The 18,487-nt window shown below is 34.0% G+C and overlaps 1 protein-coding gene across 2 annotated transcripts in view; it reads right to left on the bottom strand.

Annotated features, from left to right (window-relative positions):
* Positions 1–18,487, bottom strand: part of XRN2 (5'-3' exoribonuclease 2) — a gene marked incomplete at both ends in the record, with an annotated part of 80,914 nt that overhangs the window by 39,234 nt on the left and 23,193 nt on the right. For both annotated transcript variants that reach the window (XM_084247190.1, XM_084247191.1), the window contains 10 exons: positions 3,927–3,999; positions 4,649–4,738; positions 4,828–4,935; positions 6,176–6,311; positions 8,408–8,526; positions 11,983–12,114; positions 13,566–13,610; positions 17,917–18,024; positions 18,108–18,165; positions 18,265–18,398. In XM_084247190.1, coding sequence (XP_084103316.1) covers positions 3,927–3,999; positions 4,649–4,738; positions 4,828–4,935; positions 6,176–6,311; positions 8,408–8,526; positions 11,983–12,114; positions 13,566–13,610; positions 17,917–18,024; positions 18,108–18,165; positions 18,265–18,398 — 1,003 coding nt within the window. The remainder of the gene's footprint in view (positions 1–3,926; positions 4,000–4,648; positions 4,739–4,827; positions 4,936–6,175; positions 6,312–8,407; positions 8,527–11,982; positions 12,115–13,565; positions 13,611–17,916; positions 18,025–18,107; positions 18,166–18,264; positions 18,399–18,487) is intronic.

Raw genomic sequence — 18,487 nt, 5'->3', positions numbered from 1 at the left:
TAACTTAGGAGGAGGATGTAAGAATAGTAGCTATTCATTCTCGAGCTGAAAACTGTCCTGAGTGTGCTAAAATTAAGGTAATTGTTTTAGTTGGAATATACATGCATAATTTTAAAAGCAGCACATCAGTAATAAAATATCTATTACTAGAAAAATATATGCAGGTACTGAAGCATATATATCCTCTACTGTATACAGTACAAACAGTATTTTGGTTAATTAAAGATTTTAAGAAAAATAGCAAAAAAGAAATGCTGAATAGAGATAATTTTGAAACTAGTGTCACTCGAAACTGATAAATTTATGATTATTCCCTTGAAAATGATGATAAAAAAGCTTCCCACGTTGTCATTAATTATTCAATTACCATACCGTCAAAGTTAGAAAATATGTTCAATTCTACAGCAATATGTGTATTTTAACATTATAAAGAAACTAAGTTCCAGTGTGAATTTTAAATGACTTCTAAGACATTAACATGTATTATCTGAGCCAGCCTATTTCAATGACAAGTAAATATTTACATGGAACACATCTTAGGGGTTGTTCAAGTTTTATTTAATCATACACTTAAAATTCATACCATGAAAAACTACATTATCTAGCTTTCATTTTTACACATTAGATTTAGTATCTAAACAAAATATCAGCAACTCTTTCCTACTTTATCCACTACATAAGCTAACTACAACTCATAAGCAACTTGCAGAGCTAATGACAGAAATATGATTACAAAGCATCCAGGGTAGGAAGGAATGCCTTACACACAAATGTGATAAATGGCAGTGCTTGAGTGAGCTGATGGTAAAAATGATAAGAGCAGCTACTTTTGTCTGAGCACTTATATATTCTACTACAAGCATTGTAATATGCTCAAAAACCCAGAGATAGTACAGGTATAAGTAATAATTAGGAAAACATAGGGAGTTGACGTGAGTTTTAGTCATACTCTCCAGCTTCATTTATTAGCTCTACCACTGTGTGACTTTGATCAGATTACTTTAAATTCTCTGTTCATATATAAAATATATAGAACTCAAAATGACTGCTATATTCTTCTTATATATACAAAGGAAATATGAAAACACCATATTGCTATTATTACATATAAGCATACATGTTCAATAAATATTGAAAAAATACCCAGACACACGGTTATCTTCTACCACTTTAAGGTGTACTCAACTTAAGCAAGAACATAACTAAGTATTATTATTACTTTCAATAAGTTTAAAAGACATGGAGAAATAGTTACATCACCTGTGAGTATTAAATTTTACCTCAGGAAAGGTGTGTTCCTGCTAGTCTAGTTAATGAAAATATTTATATAAAATACAAAATTCTAAAGAACTGAGGTTAGGGTCATTCTAAAATTCATTTGGAATCCCAAGGACCCCAAATAGTCCAAACAATTTTGTAAAGGGATGAAGTTGGAAGACTCACACTTCCTGATTTCACAACTTACTAGAGAAAGCTATCATAATTAAAACACTATCGCACTGGCTTAAGAAAACACATACTGACAAAGGGATAGAGCACCCAGAAAAAACCCTCACAGTCAAATGATTTTCAAAGAGTGTCATTCAATGGAAAGGGGTAGTCTTTTCAACAAATGGTGCTGAGACAATGGGTATCTACATAAAAAGAATGAAATTGGACCCTTATATCATACTGCAAAAATTATCTCAAAGTAGATGAAAGACTTAAATGTAAGAGTTAAAATTATAAAACTCTTAGGAGAAAATAAAGTGGGCAAGCTTCATGACATGGGATTTGACAATTTCTTGGTTATGACACTAAAAGCACAGGCAACAACAAAACAGATAAACTAAATTATACCAAAGTTAAAATCTGTATATAAAAAGACATGGAATGGAAAAAAAAATGGATGCAGGTCATATATCTGATAAGAAGTTAGTGTTAATATATTAAAAAGAGTTCCTAAAATACAGCAGCAACAAATTCAATTAAAAAATGGGGGGCCTCCCTGGTGGTGCAAGGGGTTAAGACACAACCTATGAGGCTATCTGCAGACACTGCAGCACAAGTTCGATCCCCGGCTAGGGAGCAACCCACATGGTGCAGCAGACCTCTCCTGACTCGCTTGCTGCTCCCCTCAGCAGTGCATTTCAGTCAATCTGCCTGTTCTGTTCCCCACTCTGTGGTGAATCCTCACACCTCTGGGCTGTACCCCAGTTCTTGTATGCATAAATAAGTCTTTAAAAAAAAAATGGGCAAAGGACCTAGAAGATGAAGAAGATAAAGAAACAGCCAACAAACACATACTGTACAACATAAAGTATGAAGATTATGACTAATAACACCATATTGCACATGGTATGAAAGCTTTGATAAAGGAGAAGATTGTAAAGGTTCACATCACAAGAAAAAAAATTTTGCAACTATGTACAGTGATAGATGCTAGAAAGATTTACTCCATATTGGGTAAAAACAAGATTTACACATATCCATATGTGGTAGCCACTTTCACAATATGTACAAATATAGAATCATTATTTTTATGCCTACAACAAATATAATGCTAAATATGAATAAAGTAATTTGGGAGAGTATTAATAGAGATTGCTTTGCTTTGGTGATTCATCCCCAATAAAAGCAATTTTTTTTATAAAGTTTAAAAAAAAGTCAATAAATACATTAAAAAAGTTAAAGATCACTAATTATTAAGGCAATGTAAATAATAAAAACAGTAACATGCCACCTCATATCCATTAAGATGAGTTGTACAAAAAACAAGCCAAAAAAAAAAAAAACCAAAAAAAAACCTACCTGAAAATTAAGGTTGGTCACGATATGGAGAAATTTCTTTTTACCGCCCTCCCATTCTCCCATGCCTCCTCTTCTTCCCTCAACTTTAATCAAACTGTACTTCACAAAATGCCTCAAAAGCAACTAAGAGTCAAATACATCTACATATAATAAAATGACTACAGAACACAATACTTACATAATACCAATCAATGGGTTACATTTCCTATAATCACTCCATTAAATATGAAACTTGTTACTACATAAGCCAAAATTCAACCCTAAAACATCATCAAATGATTTTCAATTTGTAGATTATTATTTACCCCCTTTGCCCCCAATTTTCTTTGAGTTGTTTTACTGATCATCTGTATGCCAGATAACACTCAAGTAAAAGAATGAAAGCATGGTTTTACCAAATGTCCTTACCCTAGAAAAATATATGGTGGAAGAAAAAGGTTAGAATGATTTGCTGAAAGGGGCTCTGGTATGAAACAAGTTTTATGTGTGAGAGACTCCTTTATTATGTTTATATTCAGTCATTATCAAACATTTGTTTATTGGTAAATAGTGTATTAAATTTAGTACTAATTTCATATTGCCATTTTTACAAAATCTGTGAAAAGGAGTAAAAAAATAACAAATAAGAAATAAACTTTCAGTAATGATAAATGTCAAGTATTTAAACCAAATTTCTAACACATTATTTCAAAATCTTCCATGGAATATAAGCAAATTTTCACATAGATCTTGTCATGTTTCCTCATGCCTCAGCAACCTTGCTGGGTATCAATGAGTTACTGACTGGAAGGAGCAAGTCCCATGTCTCATTAACTAATCACAAAGAAAACAAAAGATAGAATGACTAATGTATTTCAACCTTCTTTACTACCTATCTAAATGTTACTACCTGTCTATTTACTACCTTTACTACCTATCTAAATAGGTGTAACTACCTTTACTACCTATCTAAATGTTACCATTAAAATTACTATTAATCATTACTAGTTTGGGGTAAATAGAAATATCAAATTTTCGTATGTAATTCTTTAAAAATCTCTAACAGAAATTCTTTCATACCATAAATCATGTAGGTTTACAGTTTTACGAAAATGAGTATAATATTTTAACAAAAAGGGATAAAATCTGTAGTTTACCTTGCCATGCATATTTCTTTCCATTCAAATCAATAGCAAAATCTTCAGGGTAGAAGTCAATTATACTAGAATCCTGTATCGAGGGAAAAGTAAAAATTCAAAATTGAAATATTTTTTCCCAAAACAAAAATATTTATAAAGAATCTGGTAACTTTTGTTCAAGTTATCAGACCTTTTGAGAGAAGTTTTCATTTCATTTAAAAAATATTAAGATATTAGATTATTAAACTCCTGTCAATAAATCAAAATGGGATTTAGGGCCTCCCCTGGTGGCACAGCAGTTGAGCGCTGGGATGCAAAGCTGCCCGCAGCCTCTGCAGCGCCGGTTCGATCCCAGCCACCAACGAGGGTCCCACATGGTGCACAGACCTCTCCTGCCACCCGCTGCTCCCCTCAGCAGTGTATCTCATCAGTCTGCCTGTTCTGTTCCCCGCTCTGGCTCTGGTGAATTCTCTCACCCTCCTGCGCTTCTGACTGTACCCAGTGCTTGTATAAATAAATAAATAAATCTTTTAAAAAATGAGATTTACTGGATTGGGTACTGATGGCCAAGGAAAGCAAGGAAAGAAAGTAGTAAAAAACATACAGAAGAACTCAAATACTTTAACTTTGGTTCTACACACCACTGTTTTAACTATGAAATGCAAAAGTAATCATGACTAATATTGGTAAAATGTATAACATATTAGTTACCAACACATTCAAAATACTTGGAGACTCACAGGATCACTCATGAGCTTTCGCCAAGATGGAGGTAGAAAATTACCACTTGCAGCTGGGAAAACTCCCATAAGTTGTTCCAATGGTTTAAACTATAAGAAAGGAAAAAATATATATATAAATATATAATTTTCATCTAAGCCAAACTATGAATTTTAAGGCATGAAATGATCATGCTTACCGGTTTAGTACCCTTCTCAAAATCAGAAGGCATGTCTGCAATACCTTCAAAGTCTGAAGCAAATGGTGCATAGTGGAATGGATAATACCATTTCCAGGAAGCACAGCCCTAGAATCATTAAAAACAAACAAAACAAAAGTCTGTGTAAATGATGGCACCATAACACACACACAAATGAGACTAATAACCTGTAATGTTCTATTTATGAAACACAGGACTTTTGGTACACATTCCATATATTAATTTTTTCCACAAGTCTCCCAAGTGGTTTGGATTAGATCTGAACTTTTAATTTCACATTAATGGGTTCCTTGATTTAAAAAATACACTGCAAAGCATCTTTAAAAGTGGGTAGTTGATACCTATTCACAAAAACATCTAGTGAAGATTTTTATTCTTAAAATGTGTTTGGTGACATTTTCTTTCAACTCTCAAGCTATTACCACCAAATAAAGAAAAATTGCAAATAACAGTTACTCAGCATATACATGGATAAGGGATATAATCAGAATAGTGACTGAAACAGAAGTTCTTTTTATAATTCCCTATTACATTTTCATGATAAAGACTTAACATACCAAAAACAAAACAAAAGCAAGTTATATAACACTCATGGAAGTGTTACAGAACTGTATTTTGACTTTGTGCCTATGAATTAAAATGCTGAGAGGGAAAATGAAATAGAATAGAATGAAAGTAGAATATTTAGTCAATTCTTTGTGCATTAAATTACTTTCTACTTACTGACCATCTTCCTCTATTCCCAGGTCACACCAAATCTAGCTTGCTTCACTCTCTGAGCACGAAACCCAATATTAACTATTAGTGTTATAATCCCTAATATGTCTACCTAATCTCTCATCAATCTGGTATATCTCAATTATCAAAAAGCTTTAAGTCAGACACAGATTACTTCAATTAGAATGTACTTCATGTAACATCACTACACTATGGAAGGAAGAGAATCATTTAAATTTCTTTCAAATTCCTACTAGTATTTTCTAGGCTTTGTCTTTTGTTCATCTAGTGACTACTTATTAGTTACTCAGTTATTTTTTAATTCCAATTAAAAAAACTAAACTTTTAATCATTTTTAAAGACACACATTACTTGATGCTAAAATTCTTTAACATAACACACAATAACTTTGTTTATAAAGTAATACCTAGGGAGCTTTAAAGGCTTTACAAAAGATATTTTTTAAGGTAATGAATTTCTAAATAGGAAGCTTTTTAAAATAAGTCTGGGTTTAATTTCAATATACCTCAATAATATGTATTATTATAGAAATTACTACCTTCCTAAAATTATTAGCTAGAGATGTAGCGGAGACTAGTCATTCTTGTACCTGGTAATAATATCGAAGAACCCAGCAGAGCCCTTCAACATAAGACTGTACAACTTTACGGCGGAATTTCTCATCAGCTGCGTCAACATCAAATTTGTTCTTGTAGTACCGCTGCTTCCAACCAGCTTCCCACAACCTAAAAACCAGGCAAAACCAGTTTATGTTGAATTAGAACACTTTCAGCAATTGTCTACTAATTTATAACCCAAATTAATATCCAGGTGAAATGTAAATGAGTTAAATATCAATGTTAACCTAGTTTCACTTAATTTTTTCTAAAAAGTTCACTTTCACAGTATTTATTATCAACTTAGACAAACACCAAAAACCCAAACACTGATTCTATTAAAACCATTATAAAACTACATTTAAAAAATGATAATCACTTATTAATATAGACGACTTGTTTGTTCAAACATTAGTGATGTTTTACATGTTGTTTAAACATGGAACATTTCTAAAACCACATTTTAAGATTCAAATACTTAAGGTATTTTATACAAGTTCCTTAGTTTGTTAAACAGGTAATTCTATATCTATACTATTCAAAGAAAAACAATTGCTCTTTTAGAAAAGACTTGCATGGGTAATTTTTTAAAGGGTAAAAATAGTTTATCAAAGAACAACCTAGGAACCAGGCAGAAATTATGTGTGTAACTAGTCTCTCTAACCTCTCAGCTAAGAGTTGTTAGTTTAAGGTCACACGCACAGGTATACTTGCACGTTTTGATAAAATTCAGAAGCAATCAATCAATTCAAGAAATTATCATTAATTACTGAAAACACAATGTAACAAATCACATTTTCACTCAAAGTACATGTTTTAAAAAAGTACTCCTTGTTCTCTAAAAGATTTAAACATTTTATTGAAGGAACACAAGTAAGTCAAAGAACACTAAATTAATCAGGACAGCTCAAGAATACCAATATGATTCTCCATTAAAGGCTATTTTCTACTATGCGCCTGCTTCTTACAAATTAATTGCAGTCATGTTTCAGAATACACCATACCAATTTTAATCACCACCCCCCCAACACACACTCACACAAAGGAGTCACAGAACATCAATTAGGAGAAATATCCTCTCGATCCCATATTATTCATAGATATTATAGATTATCTATATTTTACAGAAAATATTAATGTAGCAAATGTTACGAATCCAAACGCTTCTTGATAGAAGCATTTCTACCATGATTAGCCTCAACACCAATCTCAAAAAATAAAAGCACTAAATAAATCAACAGAACCTACCAAGTTCTGATCATGATTACAACATAGTGAAACAAAAGCATACTCTAAAGAGAAAATCTAGAGCTACAGTAGCACAGGACAAAAACTCAGATCAGGTAAATGGTCACTCAAAAGTCATCACAGATCTCAAAATCTTACATGAGGATGTTAATGTTGGGAAATACAGAGCTATACATGTTACTGGTTAAGTTTCTAATCACAAATACAAATCACCCGTGTCCTGTAAAGGAAACATGAGCTGTGGATCACTATTGTTTAAATCTGAATTACATCATTTCGTCCAATTCTTAATGAGTTACAATTACTGAGATTGTGGGTCTTTTGTACTTGCAGCCCAGAGTTCAAGTCTGGATTTTTTTTTTTTAAGCACAAGAGGCCGTTAATTTCACAATGATCTCAAATGTCTAGATAAATTAAAGAATAAAAGCTTCCTGATACAAATTTTAAATATACAGCTAAAGGGAACCTTCTTTGTCACAAAAAGTATTGTGCATACACAAGATTTTTAAAATTATACATCTTTATTGCTTAACTGAATGACTATTGCATATTTCATTTTATGGAAAAGCCTTTCAATTGAGAAGATTAAAGCAAACTATATTAAGTATCCAAGTGTAACTGAACTTTCTGGGTTAAGCAGCTTGAAAATTTAATCTCAAAACAGTAACATTCAGATCACATAGTCAGAGCTAAACACCTCCTGTCTAGCCCATCTAGTGCCTGGTCTCAGAGGGAAAAGTGGCTTGGAGGACAAAAACCTGCACGCATACTAATCTAGATACTTAGGTTTAACAGCTATAGCTTATACATCTCACTGGAATTTACTGACTATTCTAACTCTCCACATTAATTACTAGTGGATAAAAAGATCACAGGCAAGCATTTGAAGGCACTGCTGCTCTAAGCTAAATAGCATTAATTAGACCGCATCTATTTCAGCAATTTGCTAACAAAGTGCTACCAAAAAATGGCTTCACCTGACGTTATCCTCTGGCTCAGGTTCACTGTCACTGTCTTCTGCTTTTCGTTTAATTCCTCCTATTGGAGATGGGGAGCCATCAGAAGTGAAACTTGTATTAGGAGACACTGAAGGACTCTGCAAACAATTATATTACAGAGGAAGAACTTAATTATTCATTTCACATAAAAAGCTGAACACAACCATTACTATCACCATGCTTCACAGTAATACATTTTTAAAAGGCTGTTAAATAGACATGATAAATATATTTAGAAAGTACAAAGATTGATCTTGGTCTATTTCAACTCCCCTCAAAAAAGTAATTAATAGTACACTAAGCATCTGTGCTTGACCTCAAAATAATTTTTAACTAGGTAAAAATTAACTGGGTAAAAACTGTTTAAACAGATAAAGAAAAATTTAATTTTATGTTTTTTAAAATCACAGGACTTGAATGCTTTATTTTCCTTTGGTGGTTTCCTTGTGTTATGAATTTACAATGACTTTCCATGAAATCAAACAGCAAAGTTGTAAGGGAAAAAATTACATTACTGAATACATGAGTTAATACTGAGGAAAATGAAGGTAAATAAAAATGTTCAACCTAGCACAACTACTTCAAAAAGTAACAGTTTAAGGAGACTATTAAGTAACTGTCAAATTATTTTAAATGTACTGTTTTAAAATTCAATATACAAATAAAAATCTACTAGTCATCTTAGGAAAATGAATATTTTATTACTATTTCACAGACTTAGCTATCATTTTAATTTCAATATTATATTCCTTTTATATCTAACTCAATACTATACTTTGTATTTGAATCTATATTTTATTACTTAATTTAAAAAGAAAATAAAACCTTTTTCAACCTTAGTTTTATGTTAATGACCAAAAATAAAAATAGCAAAAAGTTTTTCATGGTAAAGTGTACCTTCTGCTATTCACAGTATATATTAGATATTTTGAGAAATTGAGTATTTTTTAACTGTGCACTTAGGTGGCTATTTTAATGATACTTTAAAATAAAACCTTAGTAAGAAGGTGTTAACAAGAAGTTACAACAAAACAAAATTATATTTCTTATAGAGCTTAGAACAGTTTCCTTTTAATTATGTATATCAACTTCATTCATTATAATGTATGGGCAATATTGTTTCAAAAAGTTCCCCCCCCACCCAAGAAAACACTATTGTACTTGGAAAATGAGATTTGGGCTTGAAACACCAAATCCAACCTTCAATGAATGGCTATGTGGCCTTGGGCAATTTATTTAGCTTCTGTCAGCCCCAACATCAATCGGAAATGGCAATCATATTCTCTTTTTACAGGTTATTAGAAGGATAAAATAAAACAGTATATGTGAAAAAGCAACAGACTGCTGCCTGCCTGGGACATCGGTGGTTAACCATTCAGTCAGTAAGTGAATCATTATTATTGCTTAAAATTGTATGATATTTCCATCAATCATTTAAGTGCAGAGAAGCTGCATAAAAAAAACTCTCCCAAACTGACAAACATGCTATGGTCTCTATCATAAGATAACAAAAATAATATATGTTCAAAAGTTTAAAAAACTGTTTGCTCCTTAAAGTCTCCACTGTTCTCTTTTCTGCTCTGTCTCTAACCAACAAAAGTATTCTTTCTTGAACACTGGAGTCATACCAATTCATTCAAATTTCTTTTTTTTAAACTGTTTTTTACAAGCAGACAACTATTAAGTTGAGAATGGTTGCAGATATCCTTCTATACAAAGATTCCCATAGAAATAATTTTGTCAAGAGGAATTAAGGGAGGATCAAATAAGCAACCTAATTACCAATCTTCCTGCTCCTACTCTCATGGCATGTGTTATTAATCGAACGTGAGTCTAGTTATGTGGAGCCTAAATATTGAGATTCTTCTCAAAGCAATCATAGCTGGCAAAGTTTAAACCAATCTCTCTCTGAGATGAGGAAAAAAGCATTCTAACATCAACGTGGTGTTTGAAAACATCATCCCCTCTCAGTTCCATTCTGAGGACTTCAGTTACTACGGTATAATCTTAACCAAAGACAACAACTTTTTCTGTTACATTCAAGTGACTCATTTAACCCCTCTCTCTGACTAATAGTATAAGGAATAAGAAAACAAAATCAAAGAGAACAAAAACACAACAGAAATGTAGGCTCCTTCTCTCAGGAGATGCAAATCTCAGTTCTCAAATTCCAAATCTAAACTCCTAATATTTCTAGGTCTGAAATTAGGGTAAAAAGGCTCAGAAAGCCCTCCATAACACCTTCCACTTTGTCATGAGGATTATTCAGAGCTGTAATCAACTGTGGCTCTGCAGGCTCAAGAGAACCCTTTATTACTTCCTTAACTACTAGAAAAATGTCCTCGGGGTCTTCCAAAGAATTAGGAAATAACCTTTCTAGCTGCATAACCTATCTACATGACAGGGAAAACATCTAATTATTGAACATCTGCTCTTCTTTTCATTATGCAAATCATCTTCCTTTGCTCCATGAAAGCCATAGGTCCTTATTCCATTCCCAGCTCAGAATGGCATGTACACCCTTACTTTACCTTTCTGTCCTCAGAACCCCCATGTCTATGTGGATTCCCCCATACATACAAAATTAAATTTAGGTTTTTCTACTAATCTATCTAACATTAATTTGATTACTGACCACCCTGAGAAGAACTGAGTAGGAGGAAATTTCTCTCCCCCACAACAGAAATAATAAATGTGTATCAGTCTTCAGATATAGCAAAATTTCCACAATAAGGTTGCCCTGTACTATGAAATTCAATAGGATAATGATTAGAATAACAAAATTTAAATATCCAAACTTATGCAACTCCCTTAGATAAACCACAAAGGTTCATGTAAGAACCCAAACCTTATAGAATATCTTTTTCCTTCAACTACTCTTTTGCCCAAGCCCACTAGCCTGAATAAGCAACAGCTTTAATTATCTGCTGTCTGTGAACACAAAATTTCCTTTTGTGTCTCCCCCCGACCCCTGCTCTGCCATGTGCTTTGAGCTAATGGTTTTCTATGATTACACAAGGAAGCTACTGGATAGAGTATATACAGTCTTGCTATTGATTTAGATTTTCTTCTGCAGCCTGGATTATAAAAATCCAAAGTAGAGATGCCGCAATGCAAAAACATATTGAACTGAAAAGTAAGAGTCTGGGCAGCAAGAAGTACCTGTATTTGATAGATTAAGGAACATTATTCTGTAAAATGCCCATAACTGATGCCTGGAAGGAAAAGGGAAATAAGGCAACAAAACCCACTCTCTTTTCTTGCCTACTTATGAGAGTAAGATGCTCCCCTCATGCTTCTAGTACCATCACCACCGAGCACCTTTGGAAAAAAGGAGAAGCGCCATGGTCCATTTACATTACAGGAACATTGCAGCCCCTCAGTTGTCTATATTTACCTGTATACTCTGGGAAATTTAAAATATGTTAAGGCAAAAGAAGTTCAGAATCCTATAAACAAAACAACTCCAGGCTAAGTGATAAAATTCACACACAACTACAATAGGCATTGGATAGTCATTATTCTTCAATGCTAGATAAAAGTAAGTCACTTACAGAGTTATTCTGCATCCTCATTTCATAGGCTGCTTGTCTTGGATTACTGGCTACTTGAGAACTGGGTGAATTTCTTAAACCCAAAGCATGAGGGGTTAATAATCCACCAGGAGTGAAAGCTGGCTGATCTCTCTAACAAACAGAAATGAATACAGAAAATTAAAATTAAATCACAACACCGTAAAATGACAGGAAAAAGAGGGCAATGGTGTAAGCACTTAAAAAAACAAATAAATTTCCATCAGCATTACAGGGGTGTCTCCACTATGATGAGACAGTAACTTAAACTGCAAACAATAGCCTTTAATACCTACTAACTCTGGTCTAAAAATACATGTGATGAATACACTGTTATGACACATAAAACCTATTCAAGTCTTACTAATCTAATCTGTTCTGTTTATTTATAATTTCAGACTATAGTCAAAACACAACTTCAGCCAAATAAATATATTAACTACTATTGGGAAAAATAATTTAGGTAAAACAATGAAACTACTACTATGGCAAAAAAAAAAAAAAAAGTCAAGAATTTGATTTACACTTATGAAATAGACCTTTCATTAACCCTTCAATGTGCTAGAATTTCACTATTTCTAATTAATCAGTTATGATTACAGCTACAATAGGTGACAGTTGTAGGTGAATGAGAAAACATTTTTTTAGCAGATATTGTTTGAAAGAATAATATATGGTAGAAATCAAAATTGTTCCTTCTAATTTAGTGATCTTGAAGTTGCTGGTAGCAGTAAGTAACTACTTTTCTCCCTTCCAGGTTCTTGAAATTGCTTAATTCTAACAAAATATAATAATAAAAGGTGGTTGCTAAACTCTATGTGTTTAAAATCCAGAAAACACAAGAAAAACAAGAACTCAAGAAATTGACTATAAAGGCATTACTCAATCAAGTGAGGAAACAGATATTACAAGCAAGAAACAACAGATTTCAAGAAAAGGATTACTCAAGAGGACATCAGCAGAAACAAGACTGTATGGAAAGGAAAAAGTAAGATGGGAAAGAGGCGCTAGTGAGAAATCCATTTGGAGGTGACAACGAAGACACTTTGAGTTAGGAGGGACATGATATCTTTAGAAACGGCAGGGGAAAAGCCGGGCAGTTAGAACTTGGAAAGATCATAGTATACACTGCATGTCAGACTAAGAATTAGATTCTAAGGGGACTAAGGAGTCAGCGGTAAGGAGTCAGGATCTGAATAAAGAAACAACTAAGTTTCTAGTATCATATTCTAGAATAATTAACCTGACAAAAATGTAGGAAGAAATAAGAATGTAGTAGCTTTCAAGATGATATAAAAGGTTGACATTTTATTATAAAAACAAGATAAGACTGTTGAAAAAATTCAGATAGCTAAGTGATGCCTGCCCATCAATGATATCCTCTCAGAATCCAAAGCTCAGAAAGGATTTCTTTGAAATTGACACCAGCATTCTTTCTGCAGGTAAAAGGCTGCTGGGTAGACATTATGTCCCTACCAAATACAGAACAAAGCAACTGTAATAAACATCTTCCTCCTAAATAAACCTACATTATTGTTAATCTTACAAAATTAATTAAAACTCACCTTCATTCTCTTTCTTTTTTCTTTCTGTCGTCTTCTAAAACTGTCCTAAAAGTATAAAATCCACATATTCTGTCAAATAATTACACAAAATGTAAGTTAAACATTACCAGGAATGATTCAGGAAACAATTTAAGTTTTAAAGGAAGACCCCAGAAACTTAGTTATATAATTAAACTAGCCAATGGATATTGTACACAAAATGTTGCTTATCAGAGCTTTCGACAGAGAGCTTTCTAAAATGAGTTTCGACACAATTTAATCGTTCATTTTGGTTTTTTCCCACATAATTTTTGATATCACTTCAGGAGAGAATGTAGAGTCATGAAAAAGACCTTTGGTTTCACCCTAGAGTGAGTAAGCTTCAATTTAGGGAAGAGACAAGTAAGTAAGAAAATTAAGTTTTACGTTGTAGCTGAATACAGTCAATAACCGAAATGTCAATTTAAAAAAACCAACAAAACAACCTTTTATTACCAAAAAAGCTCTTGCCAGTTCCTAACTATGTAACATGGACACACAGAGGGTAGGGAGAGAAGTGGGTTCTATGCAAGCCCTCCCCAACCCGCTCCCAAATTACAAAAAAAAGCAATCAAATGTAAGAAATGTCTATGTATATGTATATACCACTTATTCTGGAACATTTTAATTGACAGGAAAAGGGTCCAGTCTGAACTAATTCTTCCCCTCCACTCATTGTCAAAATGTAGCCATGGTTTTCAAATGAACAAAACTTGGGGTTGATCTTGCTCCTCACTATTTGGGAGCATTGAAAAGCATCCTTTGCCTGAGAAAGAATTCCTCACATGTCCAAGTTTCTATGAGTATTAAGGCCTGAAAAGATAGCTAAGGTGAATATTGCTGCTGCTGTGGCTTAAAGCAGGGGCCAGCAGGTACTATATTGATCACAACCTTACTAGTTCTGTTTCTATTCCTTTCAAGTCAGTATTGTCAACTGCAATATAATTTCTTAATGAGATATGCAATGTGTGCTCTCTGCCAGGAGAGGAGCTGAATGTTACATTCATAGTGACACTCTACCTTAAAACCTCCCAAAGACATGAAAAACACCAATTTCTTTAATCAAGATTTTTGGCCCCCTAATTTTTAAAGAAATATCCCTTATCTAGGTCACCAATGACCTGCAGTAAGTTTCCAGTCCTTATCTGACCATGACTCTTTGCTTCTTGAATCATGCTCTTTAGTTTCCACGATACTACACTCACCTGGTTCTCTTCTCTCTCTGGCTACATGCAAACAACCCCTTAACCTTTTAATGTTGGTGTCCCCATGGGCCCAAAACTTGGAACTCTCCCTCCTACTTTCATGGGAGTAAATATCTACTACCATGGCTCCAATCTGGACCTCCTCCTACTCAACATCTTCATTGGGATATCTCAAACAACTGGTCCAAAATGGCATCCCCACCTTCACCTTTGTACCTCCCAGTCTAGCTCAATGCTGTTGCTCAATTTTACAAGTGCTCAGACAAATACCATGGAATCATTATTGACACAATTTCTTCTTTCACACCACACATTTAATCCATTAGCCAATCTTACTGGTTCTACCTCCAAAATATGTTCAAAATCTAATTACCTCTTATCTCTACTGCTACCATGCTAGCTCCCTTAGATTACAGCAAAAGAGCCTTTTAATTAGGTTCACAGCTTATATCTTTACCTCCAGACAGCCTGCATATGGCTACCGAGGGATCTTTTTAATAATATGTCAGACATGGTCTCTTCTTCCATTGACGCAGAATGAAAACTAAAATCCCTACAATGACCTACAGGGTGTGAGCAGGTCTCTCCCTCCTATCATCTTTCTGACTTCTTATCCCACTACCTTTCTTCTGCTTGCTCTGTTCCTGCCACACTGACTCCTTGCCGTTCTTAAACGTCCTGAGTATGCTCTTACCCTAGAGTCTTTCCACTGAATATTTCCTGTGTCTGAAATGCTCTTCCTCTAAGCATCTGCATGGTTCACTCAATCACATCTTTCAGGTCTTTCCTCAGTCATCTGTCAGAGGCCTTCTCTAGTAACCTTTCCTAGAACTGCAACCTCCCCATCTCCATCTTCCTAGACATTAACTCACTACTGTAGTTTACTTCACAACACTTACCACTCTTTAATATACTAAGTTTTTGTATTTAATATCCATCTCCCCTAGAAGAATGTAAGTTCTATGATACCAGGAATTTTTATTTGTTCTGTTTTTGTTGTATCAGTAACACTCAAAACTATCTGGCACATGGTAAACACTTAATAAATATTTGTAAGACAAAAGGCAAACATCAATGCTCATAAAATAAAAGGCATTGTGTCTGGCCTAACTCCTCGATTTTAATGATAAATATTGATGTATCCCTTTTCTACCTATTCTGCTAGTTAAACACCTATACCTAAAGGTGCTAGTCACAAATAAGCAAAAAGAAAAACCTGTATGGCCTTACTGATGTTTAATCTTTTGCGTGCTATGAACTTCTTTGGAGTTTTGTCAAAAGCTATCAACATATTATTCAGGAAAATACACCTAGATAATTTTATCTTAAATTTCTGAGGGTTCAAAAATTTCCCCCAGGCCCAATCATGTTGAAGGATTTCACCCCAAAGTCAGGAATAACAAAAAAGATCCAAAGCGTTAAAAAAACCCTCTCCATCTGGCCAAATGGAAACCATTTACTTAAACCTGAGGCACAATGTTATCTACCAAATCCTATACATGGTTTCTCTAATATCGACTAGCCCCAATAGCTAATGGTACAGAATCTGCTAAAGTCACAAAGGATTGCTTTAATGTGAAGTGTTTACACCAAGCAGTACACAGTAAATATAATTCTTTCTTAAGTATAAATGGCAGCAGGTCATATAATTGTTGGAGACTTACTTAAAAAATGGCTGTTCTGGCAGACATTTGATACTCCAAAATTAGTTCTGTTATCTGAATTTTACCTGTGAAAAAATTTTGCCATCACAGAAGACTGACAAATACCAAAGGCTAATGCGTACAGTCAATTCACTCTGTTATATGAAATAGTTTCCTAAGCTCTAAAAAAAAAAGTTCATTAGCTATAAATTAGTAGTATACAAAGTTGAAGAAAATACACACTCCTGTCAAACAGAGTGACATGTTTTAATCTGTTAATTAAGCAATGTAGCAATATTATGGTGCTATTTATTCAAAATAGCCATACGACTTTTTACAAAATAAATTTCTGAAAGGACTTCCTTTTCTCTCTAAGAAGCTATTTTTGTAACAATGGTTTGCCTTTCCTGCTACTCCCCCACAATCACCCTTTAACCCACTCTGCCTCCAGCATGCTGCCTCTCCATTACTGCACCTCCCAAGGGCCTCTGAAACCTTGGCTGCAGGTATTTGTCCATCTTGCTCTGACATCTCAGGCAGCATCAACAGCTTCTCCTCTCTTACGGATTTCCTCCACCTCTCTAAAATGGTCTCTATCTCTTTCAAAGTCCACACAATGAAGCTCCTATGGGAGGTGCTCTGACCTCACACAAGTTGTAAGGGATTTCAAGTTCACAGTCATGACTTGAAGTATTTCCCAACTGCTAATGGTTCTCAAATCTCCTTTCAAAAGACTTCTACCTTGAGTTTTACACCCCTCCATCAAACTGTTCAAGGACTTTTCTGTACTGTGGCCCCTCAAACTCAGTATCTACAAAACAGAACTCAATTTCTACCTTGTCTCTACCCTAACTTGTTCTACCCCCACTGCTGCAATATCAGTGAATTGAACCAGGAAACTTCCAACTACCCAATCATTCACCCAATCACTGGGCTTCTCACCCAATCACTCACCCTATAGTATGTAATCAATTTTCAAGAGATGTGTTACCTTTTTTTAATTTTTTTTAAACATTTTTATGTTACATCTTTTATGTTTAAGTGCCTTACTCAAGTTGCAAGCCTTTGCCCTTGCTGATGCAATCTAACCCAGGTCCCCTACAAAGTACAAGTTTCTAGAACTTAACCTGTCTTCTGAAACATAAGTATTTCAAATAAAACATGGAGGCAACATAGCTCAATCCCAGCACATTCTTTTAGCCTTGAAACTTTCTTATATCCTATTAGACAGTATTTGAATTTATAACTTAATTGAAGTTGTGGAGAAAAAAATACAATGCAACTCAAACAATGTGCAATATAGTACCACAAAGCATCACACCCTTTATAAAATAATCAAAGCACTGACCACTCACGATTACATTGATGTGTGATACACTATAACAATATAACAACACACTCAAAGAGATTAAAATTACAATCACAGGATCATCATAGCCTATTAGAGACAGGAGCAATTTAGCTACTGCAATAGAAACACTTTACCTCATCATCCTTTCTCTTTTTAAAAATGCTATCCTCAACTTCACCAACTGCTAACATGATCATCTGTACTCTTTGCAGATTGACATAACCACTTTCTGTAAGGTAACCCTGTAAGTGATAAAATACATGTAAAATGATCTTCTTTTAAAAGCAAGTACTTTTGTTTTGAAATTATTTAAGAGTGAACTTACCCCAGTTTTGTGTACCACATTTTTGTATATGTTAACCAAGCGGTCAATTGCACCTTCCCTGCCAACGGGAAACAAACATTATGCATTAGGACCAGTATGCACTATAAAGGCAAGAAGGCTCAAACTGCAGTTTAAAAACCCACACAAACAGACATACCTAATCTCTAATGATGGCAGGTGAGGAAGGAAGTCATTTCCCACAAAGAAGCACATGAAGACCCAGTCATCAATGCTCCTCTCAATATCAAATGTGAATGGCAGGCTGGCCATGGTGAGTTCTCTTTCCAAATACTACAACCAAAAAAGAACTTTGTCATTAAAACTGTTAGAAGGCAACCTGCTTTAGAATGCCAATTCTTTTTTTTTTTTATTTTGTGTGT

Source organism: Talpa europaea (assembly GCF_964194135.1).
Source record: "Talpa europaea genome assembly, chromosome: 11".
Lineage (NCBI taxonomy): Eukaryota > Metazoa > Chordata > Mammalia > Eulipotyphla > Talpidae > Talpa > Talpa europaea.
The sequence above is the reverse complement of the archived record's forward strand: the minus strand, read 5'-3'. Positions and strand labels throughout refer to the sequence as shown.